Source organism: Pteropus medius, unplaced genomic scaffold (genome assembly GCF_902729225.1).
Source record: "Pteropus medius unplaced genomic scaffold, Ma_sr-lr_union100, whole genome shotgun sequence".
NCBI lineage: Eukaryota > Metazoa > Chordata > Mammalia > Chiroptera > Pteropodidae > Pteropus > Pteropus medius.
In genome coordinates this window covers 356,662-374,990 of record NW_024345872.1, presented here as the reverse complement: position 1 = coordinate 374,990, position 18,329 = coordinate 356,662, and the positions used below count along the sequence as shown (strand labels likewise).

Below are 18,329 nucleotides of genomic sequence, written 5' to 3'. Positions count from 1 at the left end.
TCAGAGGACGAGGTCAGCAATATTTCCCACCATGGCTTGGGGGAAAAGGATAGTTTTGTCTCCTTTTATATTCAGATTAATGCACAGTCCATTTTTGTCTCTAAGTAGCTGTTGACTAAAAGACTTTGTAGTGTAAAGGGTGTTATACAAACTGTAATGGTGTGCTTCAAACAAACAAATGCTAGACCCTTTCACCTTTGTCATGTATTACAAATTTGTTAAATATGTGGTTTGAATTAACTTTAAACATGTTGAAATATGTAGCATGTGTTTTTAACTCCGACAAAGATTTTAATTGCACAGGTTGTGTTCTAGCCAGTTGTGGTTTATTTGTTCAGAAACACAAATGTGAATTGCACTCATCACCAGAATATTGTATAAGTTCGATGATCTTTAAATAGCTCAGAAGTAATACTTGAACTTCATTTGAGTAGCACAAAGTTTACATAGCCCCCCGTTTAAATGTTAATTAGTTCCATTTGTGTTTTCCTTTTTCAAATGCAACTGGGTAATTTTCCTCTTGGAAAATAGTACGTATTTTACTTTGGTATGTAGCAAAAGGCTTCCATTTCTGGAAGAATTTTCCTGTTCTTAAAGTCAGCCAGGTACCAGATTCTAGAAAGACATTCGCCCCCGACCCCCCTCATCAAGTGGCCTTCTGACTGCACGAGAATGTGCTACTACCCTTTCCAGTCTCCCCTACCGTGAGAGGTCGGTGTCATTGATGCAGGAAGTGCTAGATTCGCTCTTTTTCCCCCACTCCACTTGAAGCCATTATAAGATTTTCAGTCCAGTGCATACAGTCCCAATGCCCAGCACACCGGATGTTTGTATACTGGCCTCTTTTCATGTCTTCAAATGTGCAGGAAATTTGAAACTGTCATCTGGAATAGGTTCCATCTCTTACGTGTGTTAGATCAAAACCAAAGAAGCCCCCAGCCATGTCCAAATGCTGCTCCAAAAGCCTGCTTTCCAGTCCTTACAAAAACCCTGCAGGATTAAATATGTTAACTTTTTTATTTTTGTACAGTTTCTAAGTGATTTTTGCTAGTGATGTTAAATTGAATTACGTTTATTTGAGGGGTGTGAGCAACTCCTCCATTTAAATAAACTGGTGACTTTCCTTTTATTTTTTAAAAGCAGAAACCCGTTGCGTGCCTCTCGATTTAAGGATTTCTGATTACATTATTCTTAAGACCAGCATTGATCCTTTATATACAAAGATATGTTTTCCTTGTTTTTTATTACTGTTTCAGAAGAAAATAAACCTTTTATTTTGCTCTGGACCCAGTAACTGCGCTGGTACATAGACGCACTGAGAAAACACTTTTGTAACCACCTCTGACTGTTTTTGTACATCAAAGTTGATTACTTTTGAAATATTTGGATCTAGTTTCTAAGTTATTTTAGTGTTTTATATGTTCCCCGAAATCACTTTAAATCGGTCACCAGCATAATGAATTTTTGGTGATGCCATGGTGAGACTTGTAATGAGCAAAAGCTACCTGGAGTAGCTTTTCTTTTCCTTCTTTCTTAGGAACCTGTTTTTTGATTACAGTAAGACATCACAGATTACCTGAAATCCCTTCAGGTATAACTAGATCCTCCTTCCTTCCACATTTAATTGCTTAATAGTTTGAGGAAACTCTTGGAAATGGGCATTTTATATGACACGTATGGCTTTAAAATAAATATTAAAAATGCAAAAAGAAAAATGAGAAGATTTATGTGGGTCTGTAAGGTATGGCTGTGGAAAGATATTGTAGTAGTTTTGACACTATTGTTATTACCTTTAAAATCATTTACCCAATAAAACGTTAAAACCGATTTGCCATTTCTTGTTTCCTTCTTTAACCTGCCTCATCATAGGATGTTGGTCTTGTGGGTACTTCTTACTAAAACACTCGAAGTTGAAGACTTTGAAATAATATAAGAACTGGAATTGATTTCTTTCCAAACTAGCACTTGGAAAATCTCACTGGCCTGCAGCTGCTTCCTACCATATGATTTGCCTACGTCGTCCTTTTGCCTAGCCCTGAACCCTGGCTTGGTGATATGGTGTAGCCTGTATTGGACAGTCTGTCCTGGTAACCGATCTGAGCCAAGCAACAGACTTGAATTCTGGGAGCAGCTTTTAGCTATGCTTAAGCCCGCTGCAAATTTCTTCCAAATCAGTGTGTTATTGGGTGTTTCGCCTTTGTGAGCTGGTTCAGCGTAGTAGCAGTGTCATGCAGTGAAACCATCTGATGAGGTGGGATGTCTTTCTTTTGCCCTCAAGGCTTTGTCATTTTCTCAGCACAGGACAGAATCTGAAAATGCCCAAGACATGGTCACTCGGAGCTTGTACATACTCATACACACACTAGGTCTACCACACACTTAAACTTATCGCCCGTTACTTTTTCATTCCAGAGTGGGATGAGATGAACTCTGTTCTCAACTTGAGCCTGAGGAAGACGTCTGAGTATAGGGCAGGGCAACTAGTGCTACTGACTTTCAAGGGCCAGAGAAGAGTCAGCATCAACAAAGGAATCTCTTCCTGTGCCACCTCTATCAATCAGTTGCCTTATCGCTTTCTCTATGCAAAGGCTACCAAGGACATCGCTAAAATACCTTGGTTTTTTTTTTTTTTTCTAAATCATTGGCTGTCTCGGTTTCATCATGCATATTTCAGAATTAATTGCTAGTGAATATATGCAGGGCAATTTTCTGTTACATTGTCCCAAAGCCCCATTACTCATGGGAATTTGATGACATGTGCTTATGGCAATCACAGTGACCAAAAACAGCCATCTCAGATTCTAGAGTAGGGGTTGTGGTTTGAATACTGCTCCATTAAGGCAGCCATCTGCTCAAGGTTTACCCAGTTTCATTATTCATGTTTACTGGTACATAGAATTTTTAAAAAATGACTTTTAGAGAATATTAATAGGTTCAGGTAGAATGAAGTAATTTAATGAGCCCAAAACATTCATTTCTATAGCATTAGCGGTTAACTCAATGGTCTGGACAGATTTCAACTTCAGTAATCACACCCTACCTACCTAAATTCTTCCCAGAGTTTTGGCATTTCCTCTTTAGATTTCATGCCCCACTGGGCACCTTCTAAATCGCTCACTGCCTAAGCTGTGTGGGATGAGGCAGTTCCTCTCTGTTGATGGAAAATACTATCATAGCCAAGGGGTCCTATCAGTGTGAGCTGGGGAAAGTCTGCTGTGAGATCACACCTAGATTCAGAGCTGCCAGTCAGGAGAGTTAGTGAATGCCCATTCAGAGAATGGCTTCTCCAACTTTGTGCAGCTCTGACTGCATGAGCTGATACAAGTGTGGATTTGGGCTAAGCTCTGATGGCTTCCCATCTGTTTGCACAGGCTTTTCACTTGCAGGAGGAATAGTTGAGGAGAGGATACAACTCAGGCAGGCCCTGGGCATACTGCTTTGGCTTTTGGCTATTACATTTAAAAGCCTTCCTTGATCCTGTAGCCCATGGTACAATCTCCTGTTCCAAACCCCAAGCCTATTGAAAGAAATCTTTTAAGAATTGGAGGAAACTGCCTTAGGTCCTAAGCACTGTTCTGAAGCCAGTCGGTCTCCTCATCCCAAGAACTTGCTTACGACTGGGTTTAAAAATGACTCAGTATATTACGTTCAGAGTATATCGACTATGTATCTCAAATTGTTTATATGGACTGACCGAGAGAGCTAGTGGAAGGCATACATTTTATATAAGCAAACACCGACCTGCACTTGATGATTTCCATCATGACAGATGATTGCATTAATTCAACAGAGGTTACATGTAAGATGCGCTAAGTGTGGAGCACAAGGCTGGGCGATGGCTGCATTATGTGCCTCTGTGCTCACCGCCTGCCCTAGTGTCCTTGAGCTCACACTTCCATTCTAAAAGGACACAGCCAAGTCACAAGGGACTGGTAATTTGTTCAGCCTTTAGTCTCCCTCCATTGGTAGAAGAACCTCTTTACCTTTTAATCAAAACCTTAGCTGGCCTCTCAATATATGGTACAAATATGAGATTAAAAGAAGTACTATCTCATTGTTATAAACTACAAAAGTATACCAGTTACTTATAAAGTTAAGGAGAATGATGAAGGGTTTTGGTGACTATAAAAAATTGTAATTGGGGTAAGAGATGACAATTGCAGTTATAATCTCCATTCATTTCTGTATTCTGTTTGGCTATACAACAGCAAGAAGGGCCTGATTTACACAAAGAAGAGGTGATATCTTACTTGTATAGTTTTATGAAAGTGGGTACTTATAGGCCTAAATTGTAAAATACTGGTACAGCCACAAGTTCCTGAGCCAGGTCTGAGAAGGCCTACAAGAAGTTCAGGCAGGAGAAACATCACTCCTGAAGTTTGAATAGAAATGTGTCAACCTGATGGCTCCTGCTAACCCATTGGTGGTGTTCAGTTGCCATTCTGAATGTAACATCTAAGGTGTTTTTGTTAGTGTTTTTTTTTTTGGGGGTAAATTTTATCCATTTAAACACAGATTTTTTTTTTAAATCAATTGTATGGAAACTTGGATCGGTTCCAACAGAATGTCAGATTCCCGCAGGACAATCTGAAAACCGCTGCTAGAGCCCCAACATGTCCAGTTATTTTGGCAAGCTGTCATTTCATTTCCTTTTCCATTTTGGCCTTTTACTCCCAAATGTCAGGCTCGACGTGATCCATCAATATTTACTGAATGCCTGTCCCCCTAGAGGCATGGCACTGTGCTTGGTTTCAGAATGAATATAATTTCGCAAGACAAATTAACAGTCCGCTCTGAGCTAAAAGAGATGTGAGGGGCATGCAAGTTTGGTTTAGTTGGGATAAGTCATTCAGATTGGGGCCCAGACAACATTGCGCTGACTTTCCAGGGTTTTCCTAAATGGCTTCCACTTCAGGGTGGCATTAGAGCAGAGTTGTGGCTGCCCCTGTTGAGAAATGGCATTTTTTTGGCCCTCCAACATGTCAGCAGCAGAAACCGCCTCACACTGGGCATGATCATGATTTGCGAAGTGGAGGAGATTATTTCTGTTCCAACAATGTGGCTGTCTTATTCTCTATCAAGTGGGAATGTGCAAGGTGGTTGGGAGAGAAATAATGTGATTGTATAAGAAACAGATTTATATACATGCAGAATGGCATTTGGTGCTGAAAGTTGTGTTTCTTACTGTAAAGCTGCCTTCTGAAGGGCATCAGGCCCTTCCCACGGCCAGGAGAGAGAGAACAGCACAAATAGACTAGGCCCTTTGCTCTAAGAGGCTGCCCTGAGATCTGAGGAGGAGAGAAAAGTTTATAGCGTGACTACTGGTTGAAAAATTACTCCACAGGGGAAAAAAAAACCTGTTCATGGGGCAGGAAGAGAGAGAGAATAGTAGAGACGTAGACAGAAAGAGAAGTCAAAGTAACTTTCTGAATCACCTGTTACGTAGAAACGGCAGGAAGGCAGCATTAAATCTGGATATTGTAAAACAGGAAACACAACTGGTACACAATAGAATGTTTAAATCACATTTTAACTGACAGGAAGTTGCTGAGAGTTATAGCCATTGCCTGAACACCAGGCAGTTTTGAAACTAGGAGTTGATATAATCGCTTTTCATCAAAGTAGCATTTCCATCTAAATGGTATTCCGGATTGATCCAAGGTTACTGTGTGTGATAAAATATATAAGTGGATGTGTGCGTATCAGCATAGGAGATAGGGGCAATCTCCCAATCTAGACAGCTGGATGGGGCAATCATACTCCCTACTCCCACATATCCTGACACAGTAGAAAGGACTGGAAAGAGTGTGAAACCCCCATCTTTTTTGAAGGAGAGTACTAGTGTAAGCAATGCAAACATGTCCCTAAAGTTTCTCGACTTCAGATATTCAAATAAAATTCCAGGAACTCTGCATGGAGACATTGCCACCCCACTGGCATGGGCCTTAGCAATGGGCCCTTTCCCAGAATTGTGCTCAGGGACAGTGGTGGGTGGCCATAGTGACCTCTGTATGTGAAGCCATGCCCCTTGGTGACTTGGTTCTTGTTTATCTTGCCTAGCACATTAATGAATGATAGAATTTAAAAGGGGGACACGCTGCTAATCTGGTCATTCAATCAGGATGGGAGTGTTCCTGTGGGGTAGATGGGCCCAACTAGCCCCTTAACGCTCTCATTTGGATTCGTACCACTCCAGAAGAATCGGTGGCCTTGAAGAAGCTCAAATAGAAATTGCTAATAGCCCTAGGCTGGGAAAGGGCAGGCAGCACCCTTTGCACTAGGGAAAGGCTTACACAGTGAGTACTGCAAGCAGGGTACACAAGGCACTTGAATGTTCAAAAGAAACTCCTTTCTTTTTACCCACTTTTTTTTTTCAATTTCTTTTATTGTGGTGAAATTCATACATAACATACAATTAGCCACTTTAAATGTACGATTCAGTGGTATTTGGTGTGTTCACAATGTTGTACAACCACTGGCTCTCTCTAGTTTTCAAACTTTTTCACCACTCCAAAATAATACCCCATCCTCATTAAGAGGTCACTCCCCATTCTGCCCTTGCCCATCCCCTGAGTAACCTCTAATCTTTCTGTTTCTCTGAATTTGCTTAATTTGGATATATCGTACAAATGGGGTCATATGATGTGTTATATTTTGTTGCTGGCTTTTTTTTTGTTTTTTTTGTTTTTTTTTTTTACTTAGTGTAATGTTTTCAAGGTTCATCCAAGTTGTAGCGCGTTTTAGTATTTTGTTCCTTTTATGGCTGAATAAGATTTCATTGTATGTGTATACAACAATCTGTTTAATCATTCATCCATCGAAGGACATTTGGCCGTTTCAACCAGTTGGCTGTTAGGAACAATACTGCTATAAACATTTGTGTCTAAGTTTCTGTGTGGATATATGTTTTCATTTCTCTTGGGTATATACTTAGGCATGGAATCGCTGGGTTATATGGTTAACTCTATGTTTAACTTTTTAAGGAACCATCAAACTACTTCTACAGTGGCTGTACCATTTTACATTCCCACCAGTAATGTATGAAATTTCCAGTTTCTCTACATCCTCACCAATACTTGTTATTATCTGTATTTTTTATTATAGCCATCCTAGCGGGTGTGAAATAGAATTTCACTGGGACTTTGAATTGCATTTCCTTAATGACCAGTGATGTTGAATACCTTATGTGTTTATTGGTCGTTTAGAGAAATGTCTTTTCAAGTCCTTTGTCCAGTTTTATTTGGGTTGTTTTGCATTGGGTTGTTGAGTTGTAAGAGCTTTTTTAAAATATATATTTAGGTCATTAAAGCCTTACAGGTAAACGATTTGAAAATATTTTCTCCCATTCTGTAATTTGTCTTTTTCACATCCTTGATAATGTCCTTTGATGAACAAAAGTTTTTATCTTTTATGAAGTCCAATTTATCTATTTTTCTTTTGTGGCTCATGTTTTTGGTGTCAAATCTAAGAATCCATTGGCGAGTCCTAGATCATGAAACTATTTCTTCTAATAGTTCTAGCCCTTCTATTTAGATTGTTGATTTATTTTGAGTTATTTTTTGTACGTGGTATGAATCCAACTTCATTTCTTTAAAAATGTGATTATTCAGTTGTCCCAATATCATTTGTTGAAAAGACCGTTCTTTCCCCCAACTAAATGGTCTTGGTATTCTTGTTGAAAATCAATTGACCATAAAAGTTTGGGTTTATTTCTGAACTCTCAATTCTATTTCATTGGTCTATATGTCTATTCTTATGCTAGTACCACACTGTTTTGATTACTCTAGCTCTGTAGTAAGTTTTGAAATTGAGAAGTGTGAGACCTCCTGCTTTGCTTTGCTTTTTCACTATTGTTTGGGTTACTGAAGTACACTTGAGATTCCTTTTAAATTTGAAGACTGAATGTTCCATTTCTGCAAAAAAAAGAAAAACATTAGAATTTTGATAGGGACTGCATTGAATCTGTAGATCACTTTAGGGACTACAGTCAGGCACTGCTTAACAGCAGGGATACATTCTGAAAAAGGCGGCGTTAGGCCATTTTTTCATTGTGTAAACATCATAGAGTGCACTTACAGAAATCTAGATGGAATAGCCTACTATACATTGAGGTTATATGGTATACCACCATCGTATATGCGGTCTGTCATTGACCAAAACATCGTTATGTGGCACATGACTATATTGCCATTTTTAAAATATTAAGTCTTCCAATCCATGACCACAAGATGCCTTTCCACTTAAGTCTTAAGCCTTTTACCTCCTAGGCTAAATTTATTCCTAGGTCTCTTATTTATTTATTTATTTATTTATTTATTTATTTATTTATTTATTTAGGATGCTATTCTAAATGGAATTGTTTTTCTCAACTTCCTTTACAGATTGTTCATTACTGACATACAGAAATACAACTGAGTTTTATGTGTTGATCTTATACCCCACATCCATCCATCTGTCCATCTATCATCTATCATCTATCTATCTATCATCTCTCTCTCTCTCTCTCTCTCTCTCTCTCTCTCCTCCCTATTAGCTCTAGTAATTTTGTATGTGTGTGTGCGTTCTTTGAGATTATATATACGGAGAATCACATCTGCGGATGTAGTTTTACCTCTTCCAATTTGGATGCCTTTTATTTCTTTCTCTTGCCTAACTGCTCTGGCTAGGACTTCCAATGTTGAATAACAAAGGTGACAGCAGACATCCTCGTCTTGTTTCTGATCTCCATTCTTTCACCATTGAGTATGATTTTAGCTGTGGGTTTTACATATATGTCCTTGATTATTTTAAGGAATCGTTTTCTAGTCATTGCCTGCTAAGTGTTTTTATTATGAAAGGGTGTTGACTTTTGTCAAATGTTTTTTTTTTTTCTTCCGTGTCTGTGGAAAGGATCATTTTCTCCCTATGGTGTATATTGCATTGCTTGATTTTCTTATATTGAACCACCCTTACATTTCTGGGATAAATCCCACTTGGTCATGGTATACAATACTTTTAATGTGCTTTTGAATTCAGTTTCCTGGTATTTCATTGAGGATTTTTCTGTCTATATTCATAAAGGATACTGGTCAGTGTTTTTTTCATGTGGTATCTTCATCTGGCTTTGGTATCAGAGTAATGCTGACTTTGTAGAATGTGTTGGGAAATGTTCCTTCCTCTTCTATTTTTTGGAAGAGTTTGAATAGGACTAGTGTTAAATCATTACATGTTTGGTAGAATTCACCAATGAAGCCTGGGGTTTCTTTTCCTAGTTGAGAGGTTTTTGATTACTGATTCAATCACTTTACTTGTTATAGGCCTGTTCAGATTTTTTTATTTTCTAGAGTCAGTTTTGGTAATTGTTGTTTCTAGGAACTTGTCCATCTCATCAAGACTAATTTGTTAGTATACAACTGCTTATACCATTCTCTTACAATCTTTTTAATTTGTGTAAGGTTGGAAGTTAAATCTGTGCTTTCATTTCCAACTAATTATTTGTCTTCTTTTTTTCTTAATATGTCTAAAGATCTTTCAGTTTTGTTGATCTTTTTAAAGAGCCAACTATTCATTTCATTGGTTCAATTTTGTCCTCTATTTTCTATTTCATTTATCTCTGCTCTAATTTTTGTTTCCTTCCTTCTATTGGCTTTAGGTTTAGTTTGCTCTTCTATTTCTAGTTCGAGGTGTAAAGGTAGGGTGTTGAGTTCAAAGCTTCCTTTTCAATGTAGGTGTTTATGGCTATAAATTTAACTCTGAACACTTCATGTGTCATAAGTTTTGGTATATTGTAATTTCATTTTAATTAATCTCAAAGCATTTTCTAAATTCTCCAGTGCTTTCTTGTTTAACTCATTGGTTGTTTAAGAGTATGTTGTTGAGTTTCCACACATTTAAAAAAGTTTTTTTTTTTTTTTCAGTTTTCCTTCTACTTCAGATTTCTAGCTTCATTTTATTTGGTCAGAGAAGATTCTTTATATGATTGAAATCTTTTAAAACTTAGAGAATTTTTTTATGGCCTAACGTATGGTCTATCCTGGAGGATGTTCCATGTACACTTGAGAAGAATGTGCGCTCTGCTCTTGTTGGGTATTCTTGTATATATCTTTTAGGTCTAGTTTATAATGTTATTCAAGTCTTCTATTCCTTATTGATCTATTATCTAAATGGTGTACCCATTATTTCAAGTAGGATATAGAAGTCTTGACCTATTATGGTAGAACTGTCTATTTCTCCTTTCAATTCTGTCAGTGTTTTTTCATATCTTTTAGAGCTGTGTTGTTTGGTATGTATGTGTTTATAATTGTTATATCTTCTTGATAAATTGATCCTTTTATCAATAAACATGCCTTTCTTTGTATCCTGTAATAATTTTTTTTTAATTAAAATATATTTTACCTGGTATTATTTAGCCATCCAGCTCTCTTTTGGTTACTATTTGTATTGAACATCTCTCCCCATCCTTTCGCTTTCAACCTATTTATGACTTTGTATTAAAATTGAATCTCTTATAAGCATATAGTTGAATCATGTCTTTTTAAAACCTATTTTGAGAATATCTGTCATTTAATCGGTGTTTAACTCTTTTGCATTTAAAGTGATTACTGATAATGAACGATTTTTTCTGCCATTGTGCTATTTGTTTTCTATATGTCATATCCTTTTTGTTCCTCGGTTGCCCCAAAACTGCCTTCTTTTGTGTTTGATGGATTTTTTTTCTAATGCACCATTTTGATTCCCTCTTCATTTCCCTTTCTGTATCTTTTATTTATTTTCTTAGTGGTTACCATGGGGATTGTAATTAACATCTTAAATTTATAACAACCTAGTTCGATCACCTTTTGCTTTTCTTTCTTTTCCTTTTAAATGGACCGTAATTTTAGAGCACTTTAAAGTTAACAGCAAAGTTGAGCAGAAAGTACAGAGAGTTTCCATATACTCCCTGTCCTACCTCCTACCCCGCCTCTCCCCACACAGCCTTCCCTACTGTCAACATCGCACACCAGAGTGGTACATTTGTTGCAATTGGTTGGCCTACATTGATACATCATTATCACTCAAAGTCCATGGTTTACATTACAGTTCACTCTTGATGTTGTACAGTCTAAGGATTTTGACAAATGTATAATAAAATGTATTCATCATTATAACATAATACAGAGTAGTTTCACTGCCCTAAAATTCACCTGCGCTTCAACTTTTCATCCCTCCCTACCCCCAGCCTTGGAAACCACTGATCTTGATCACCCTTGTTTAATAATTATAATAGACAACATTTATTGAATGCATGTGTGAGCTAAGGACCATATTATACACTTTTCAACAGCTTTATTAATTTCCCATTTTATAGAATAAGAATCAAGTTCAAAGAGGTTGCCAGTTATCGAAGGCCGCCTAGGTACAAAGTGGTAGAGCCAGGATTCAAACCAAGTTTGTCAGGTTCCAGAGACTGAGTTTTTTATCATTTACTCTACTGTCTTGATAGGATGAAGATGATGGTGACAATGGTGGTGGCAGTGGTGGTAGTAATGGTAGTAGTAGCAGCATCTAACTTTTATGTCCACAGTGCTTAAAATGTGTCAAGCACTGTGCTGAGTGCCTTTTCAATCCTCACATTAGCTCTGTGAAGTAGGTGCTCCTATTATTGCCATTTTATAGATGAGCAAACTGCGGCTCGGAGAGGTTATATAACAGTCTCCCTCAAATGCACAGAATCTACTCAGTGGAGGCTAGTGATTGTCACCGAAGACTTCATTTTGACCATCTGCCATCTCTCTGTAGGGCTAGAGATGGGAAAGACATAGGACAAGGTCTTTCCCTGAAAACTCATTGGTTGGTTTAATTTTTAAAGTTCCAAATCCAGAGAAATATGTTACTTGACTCTTTCATAAAGACACATGAGGTCTGACAGCACTGCTCTCAGGGCAGCAGACTCCGCCCTTAGCTGTCCAGACTGAGTTACTGTCTATCTTGTCACAGGAAGACTGCCACTAAGCTTCTGGGTACATGCCTTGGGCTCAGAAATAGCCCCCTAATCGGCCTCATCAGCTTTGAAGGAGGCCACTGCAGGAGGAGCCTAAGTAGGCCAATACTTTTAACCCAGTTACATGAGGGCAGCTGTAATCCGGGCTGATCATGTCTTACTAAGCTCTTGGGGGCGGCGTGGGGGAGAATGTCCAAAAACTGCTTCCTGTGCCCAAGTATCTCTCTGGATCTCACTGCAGACACTCCTTCACCTTCTGGACGAGCTTGGAGTAAAGGCTACGAGGGCCAAGCTTAATTAGAGTGGCAGCCAGGACTGAGGGAAAGTTGCTGGTAATTTCCAAAAGCAGTCAATGTCCATGGCTTAGGCTACCCTTAGGCCAAGATGCTGCTTTCCTTAAAAGGCCTACTACCTGACCCTTATTCCACCTTGTCGGAAGAGGTGGGAAATTACTGTCTTCCTTTGTGTGGGCCAGACAGCCACTCATGTCAACCCAGGGAGTTCAGGTCAGGCTGGGCTCCTTTCCCCCACTCCCTTCCCATGTCCCCTCTGGCAATGACTAGCCCTGGGAGTTCCCTAGGGAAGCAGGCTGAGCTGTCTGGCCAGGCTGTGATTGCGATATAAAGAAACCAGAGCTGTTAGAGATGGCTTGCCTGGCTCCCTCCCCAACACTCTTACTCTCCTTCCCTCCATTGTAGTTGGCATGGTGGGCTTCCTTATGCAGGTGCACTCTGCCTCCTCCCTCTCATGTCCCACTAACCATCTGCCCCTGAGAGAACTCAACAAAGTGCGTGCCCCTCTGCTCAGGAAGCAGAAAGCTTGCCTGGCCTGGGTAGATGCTGTCAGGAAAGAAAGAGGATGAAGTGTTAAAATGAGGCTATCTGCCATAAGTTTGTTTATAAGTTTTTTCAAAGGGGGTTTCTCTCCCAGGTAGGTGACTCTCATGGGGAAAAGGAAGAGGAAACAAAGTTAACAATTATGACATTTCAGCAACTCTAAGAGGCTTCAGATTATAAAATGTCTACTACTTTATGTACTGTGGAAAAAAGAAAAGTTGCTGATTAAACTACGTCATACCACTGCTTGTTCAATGCATCCCACATTTAGAAACGTTAAAATGTAAAAAAAAAAAAAATGTTTCATGAAATAGAAGCAATTCCTTGTGCTGCGAAGTGTCGCCTAGTCCCCACACCCCAACCACACAGGGCACATTAAGGCACAGTGGGTGGGTGTGTCAAAACTCCAACTAACCTCTGGGCTCTGAGAACAAGCACAATAACCACACCGTCTGGAAATAGGAGTCCCTTGCACCGGATGGGACTTTATAGGTTAGAAAGCCCACTCACACCCGTTTATCTCACTGGATGTCTCACAGCTGCTTTGGAGTTCAGAGAGGTATGACTTGGCCAAGGGCACCCAGAATTTAAGAGGAGAATGGAAAACTGGGACTATGGGCCCCAGGACCCATCTGCTGAGTCCTGCCACCATGCTTTTCGACTACTTGATGACCACTATCTAGGAGAAGGTGGAGAGACAGAACTGGTAAGGGTGTATATAAGTGGCTTTTAAAGCATTTTTTCCAATGAAATTATTCAGGCTCTCAATGTACAAAACAGAATAAAATTGATTTTGTTCTGGGTAAAGAAAGGGGAAAGGCCAGAACCACAGCCACATTGTCCTCACCCATTCTTCCTCTCAGGTGGCCCCTTGAAGCTATGAGGAACGATTTCCAAACCTCTGGCGGAAGGGTGCTTCAGCTATATTGGTAATATCCTTTCTCTTAAGCTGGATTTAGGTGTTGCTCTTTATACCTTTCATTATATCTTAAAATTTTCATTTCAAAAAGGTACTAGTGTAGGTGGTCAGTCAGAAAGATGACTCCCAACCTAGAAACTTAAACTAAAAACAAAACAAAAGTTGTCTTTGAATTACGAGCTGGGGTGAGGCCTGGACATTGAAACTATTTTTAAAGCTCCCCAGGTGATTCTAATCTGCAGGGAACTTTATGAGCCTCTGTATTAGTGGTATCTTGTCAGCTCCAACATTCCAGAAATCTGAGGGTATATCCTGGAGCCCACAAGAAGGCCCCTCCATTCTCAGGAACCCTCCATTCTCAGAATCCTTGAGAGCCCAGGGTTTTTCTAAAAAGGTAATAGCAAAGGGATTGGGACTCCCGGGAATCGGAAAAGGGGAAGGCACAGTTTTGAAGGGACAGCAAAAGCAGGCATCACTTCTGCAGGTCCCTTGGATGGGGCCGGGAGAGGCAGAAGAGACACAAACTGGTGGTTGGAGCAGAGATGCAGCTGGGAGTGGATCACTGGAAAGAACACCTATGCGGCTATGCCACGGGCCTTGTCACCTATCAGAGATATGTCAAGGAAGCATCCACCCTCCCTGCTAAGACCTGCTTTGTTGTTGTGAGATGCCGAGGCTACTGGCTGGCTGAGATGCAGAAAGAGCTGCACAGAAGTTAGGAATTCCTGTGGAGGGCAAAGCCCTTTGGGTCGTCCGTTAGCAACAGGAGCTGCCTTCTCTACTGCCTCCCTGGGAGATACTTAAAGCCCTTTGCCAAACCGCTCAGACATCCCAGATATGTAACCTAGATGCTGGGCAAATGCTGACTGGGAGAAGGGTGGGTACAGGCAGTAAGAGAGTTCTTGACTTTGGACTAGGCCAGCCTTGCCTTTTGCCAATGTTAGCAAACCACGTATCCTTTGAAAAAGCCACTGCATTTGTCAGACTGGCATCTGTGTATCTCTGCTCCTCCACTGGACTTGACAAACCAGGACAAGGGAAAAACTCACTGGAGGATCAGGTCATAACCATTCCAAGCTGCTCCCTGTCCCTCTCCAAGGGGTAGGTGACACATTCATGGGCTGGTGGCGCTTTTGCCATGCAAACACCAACTCTGTGTGCTCTGGGGAATGGAGGGGTGACACTGGTGGAGATGAACCCGGTAGAGATTAGACAAAGATATGGAAAAGCAGTTATATGCCTTTGCTTACCCCCTGCTCAGAGGTCTGGAGAAGAGTCAGGGGGGAAAGGATACCGTCTCAGTTCTCTTCCCTCCCAGCACCACCTCCTCATCCATAGTGTCAGGCCTGTAGGCCGGCTCCCAGCTGCGGAGAACCCTGTAGAGAAGCAGGATAGGCCCCTCGGCAAGGAGGCCCAGTGGCTAAAGCTTGAGATGCCTGGGCAAATAAAGGCAAACTGCCCACATGGGATAACTCAGTAGCTATGTGGCCAAGGATTTTCTCTCAGGTAACAATGGTGCAACCCACCATTTTGTAGCACTCCAAGATAAGATAAATGTTCACTGAGCACCTTCTGTGGAGCAGGTCTTGTGCCTGGAGGATAGATCAGACCCCACCCTGCCCTCGAGGAGCTCATTGTCTACAGAGGGAGAAAAAGCCTTAAGGAATTACACAATAGGGGGCAAATGGCTGCCCAAGAGTGAGCACCAGTAGCTGTGGGAGTCAAGTGGAGAGGGACCTAATGTCAACTGGGGTTCAGGGAAAACTGCACAGGAACTGACACTTGAGCTGAGGCCTTGGGCCTGGAAAGGAGAGTGGGGAGCACAAAGAGAAGGGCAAAGAAGAGGGAAATGACATGACATGAACAACTGGAGTAAGATACACCTGGAGTAAAGGGTCTCTCCCGCTGTGTGGTTCTTGGGGGCCTGGGGGTGAGGAGATAAAGCCCAGATGTTTGTAGGGACCAGGGAAATGATGCAGTCAGAACTGCATCTGAAAGATCATTGCCTGCAGTATGGGGACCCACTGGAGCAGAGACAAAGGGAGAAGCACTAGCTCAGGGGAGAGGAGGCCATGGCCTAGGTCACTGATGTTTAGCTCCGTCTGAAAAGTTATGGGCCCAATTTTCTTCCTCTCTTTCCAGCAGCCTCTTTCCGTCCTTCCTCCTGGGCCAGTTCTAGCATGGCCCTGTGTCCCTGTCCTATGCCTTTCAGTTCTGCTCTGAGGCTCAGTAGTGTCAGGCCTGTAGGCGGCAGAAAAAAACAAAACAAAACAAAAGAAAACAAAACAAAACAAAACATGACCACGACTTGTCTGTGTCATGCAGTCCATGGGTCTCACCTTCCTCTCTCATGCCTTCCACATCACTGCCTAGCTCTCTTCCTGTTTCTCTCCTGGGCAAGGTCTCCCCAGTAACCTCAGAAGCCCAGACAGGCCATGGAGTCTAGAGGTGAGTGTAAAGTACAAGGGCTTTGTAGTCTAACCAACTGACTTTGCATCCCAGCTCCTCCATTTATTGGCTCTGAACCTCAGTTTTCTCAGTTTCTGCCTGTCAGGTGGTGACAGCATTACCAGTCAGCTTTTATGGGGATCACAGGAGGCGCTGTATGTGGAGGGATTTAGCACTGTACCTGGTACACAGCTGTAGCTATTGCTTTGCAAATGAAGAATCTGGGATGGCAGGAGAACAAATGACTTGCCCTAGCTGGTGGATCTGTGGCCCAGAATCGCAGAGCTCTGTGTCGTGGAGAACCTGGGTGCCCAACTACTGGCCGGTGAGGGCCAGCACTAGGGGACACTTTGGCTAGCTGTGTCCCTCTAGAAGCGGCAGCACCAGCAGAACACCAAGGAGGGCCTCTGTCTGCTAGAAACACAGGCTGGGCTAATCACAGTCGCCATGGGCTGCTCAGTGGGTAGCCTTGGAAAAACATGCCTGACTATTCCCAAAGTACAGGGTTATCTTGTTCGCTCCTCCCCGTAGGACAATCTGACCTGTGCTGGACACAGGCGCGTTGAACACTTCTGGCACAGAGCCACTCCTTAGGGAGCTTGGGATGAGTGGGCCTGAACACGTTTGGTTTCAAAGTTGCCTTCTCTAGCTCAGTCATCCGGCCTGGCCTCGTGTACCGTGGGCCCAACAAGCCCAGCACAGGTCCCCAGCAGACAATCCCTGCTAAGAGCAAAAGGCCCGCTGGATCCCTGGCATCCCTGGAGGAAGCAGGCAGCACATGGGAATTCAAGACACACTTCCAGCCACATGACGAAGCTGTGCTGAGAGCACCAGCTGCCCTTTGGTGGGCCCCTCCAGGGCATGGGAGACCAACGGCCCCTTTTGTCTATGTTTCAAATGGAGAGTTCTGGGAAACAAGGGCCAGGACTCCTGGGTTCTCATAAATCTTTTAATAACAGTAAATGAAGAAAACATTGTGATAGTAAGACCCATGGTGAGGGCTCCTTTTCATTCAGGGATCTTCAACAGAAACACCTAAGACTAAAATTCAGAATGCTAAGTATACAAATTAACGACCATTTATTTCCAGAGATGACTGAGAAACCATTCTGGTACAAACAAAAGGTTTTCGAAAACAGGAAAAACACATTACGAAATGCTCCAAGAGGTGAGCAGACCCGGTGGGGCACAGAGCACCCAAGAACCAGCTTAGCAAAAATATTCTCCCTGTTGCCGTTGAGGGGGATTACAAAGCCCGGTCCTAAAGGGAGCCACTGGAGGGAAGGGGTGAAAGGGATGGGTCTGCCCAGTGCATAGCAATCCCGCCTTGGGAATGAGGAAAGATAGGGAGGGGTGGTAAGAGGGACAGAGGCATTTGCCAATTTCCTGGCAGAAATAATCACATATCGGACTATCTTATTCTCTTGACTGCAATAACATCAACATAAATGAAGACTTCTTTAAAATATAATACAAAATTGACAGCGAAAGAAAGTTTCCAAAACAACGGCTTTGCCCGAAATGACTATTGTTTCATGCCGCCGAGTAGCAAACCACTATACAAAAATGTCACAGATAAGAGCAACAACGAACTACTATGTTTTCCTGAGCACGAATTGGCTCAATCTATATACCAAAGAGGAAGGCTCAGTCCCTATCATAAATTCTACCCACCTCCCAGAGGGCAGGGCAGAGCCAGGCATGCCACAGGGAGGCCCCTTCTCAGTCCGGGGCCTTGCCAAGGAGCACTCGAGGGACTGTGGGAACTGTCCCCTTATGACTGGTGTGGATTTATCAAAACCAACACTGCATGCGCATCTTGTCCTGCAGTGTCATTCCTTCTTTTCTCTTCCCACACGTCCCCTTCAGTCTTCCAAAGAGGACAGATGACTCTGGACCGACATCTATAGATCCAGGGAAATCTGTTTGGCTGAGGCAGCGGGAGGAAGGTCCTGCTGCCACCCTCTGAGCCACCGAGCTCACTCCCAAGGTGCCGCCCAGCCCCAAAGCCAGTGTACGGAGACCTGCTGACAACTTGTTATCTGTGGGGAGCTGTGTCTGCTCCCCAAAACACTGAATTATCAACAAGCACAAATAGTAAAGCCCTGGCCGAGGCTGTAGCAAAAGGGATGATCTGATAGCTAGACTTGAGGTACTGGACGGTAAA

At 41.9% G+C, this 18,329-nt stretch overlaps 1 protein-coding gene across 5 annotated transcripts in view; it reads right to left on the bottom strand.

Annotated features, from left to right (window-relative positions):
- Positions 1-6,363: 6,363 nt before the first annotated feature.
- TMEM164 (transmembrane protein 164) overlaps positions 6,364-18,329 on the bottom strand; it is a 182,220-nt gene continuing 170,254 nt past the window's right edge. For 4 of the 5 annotated variants that reach the window (XM_039874742.1, XM_039874738.1, XM_039874740.1 and 1 more), the window contains one exon: positions 6,364-7,913. In XM_039874742.1, coding sequence (XP_039730676.1) covers positions 7,860-7,913 — 54 coding nt within the window. In that variant the 3' untranslated portion in view covers positions 6,364-7,859. Of the gene's footprint in view, positions 7,914-13,134; positions 15,956-18,329 lie in introns of those variants that run through there. The other variant, XM_039874739.1, reaches the window with a different exon arrangement.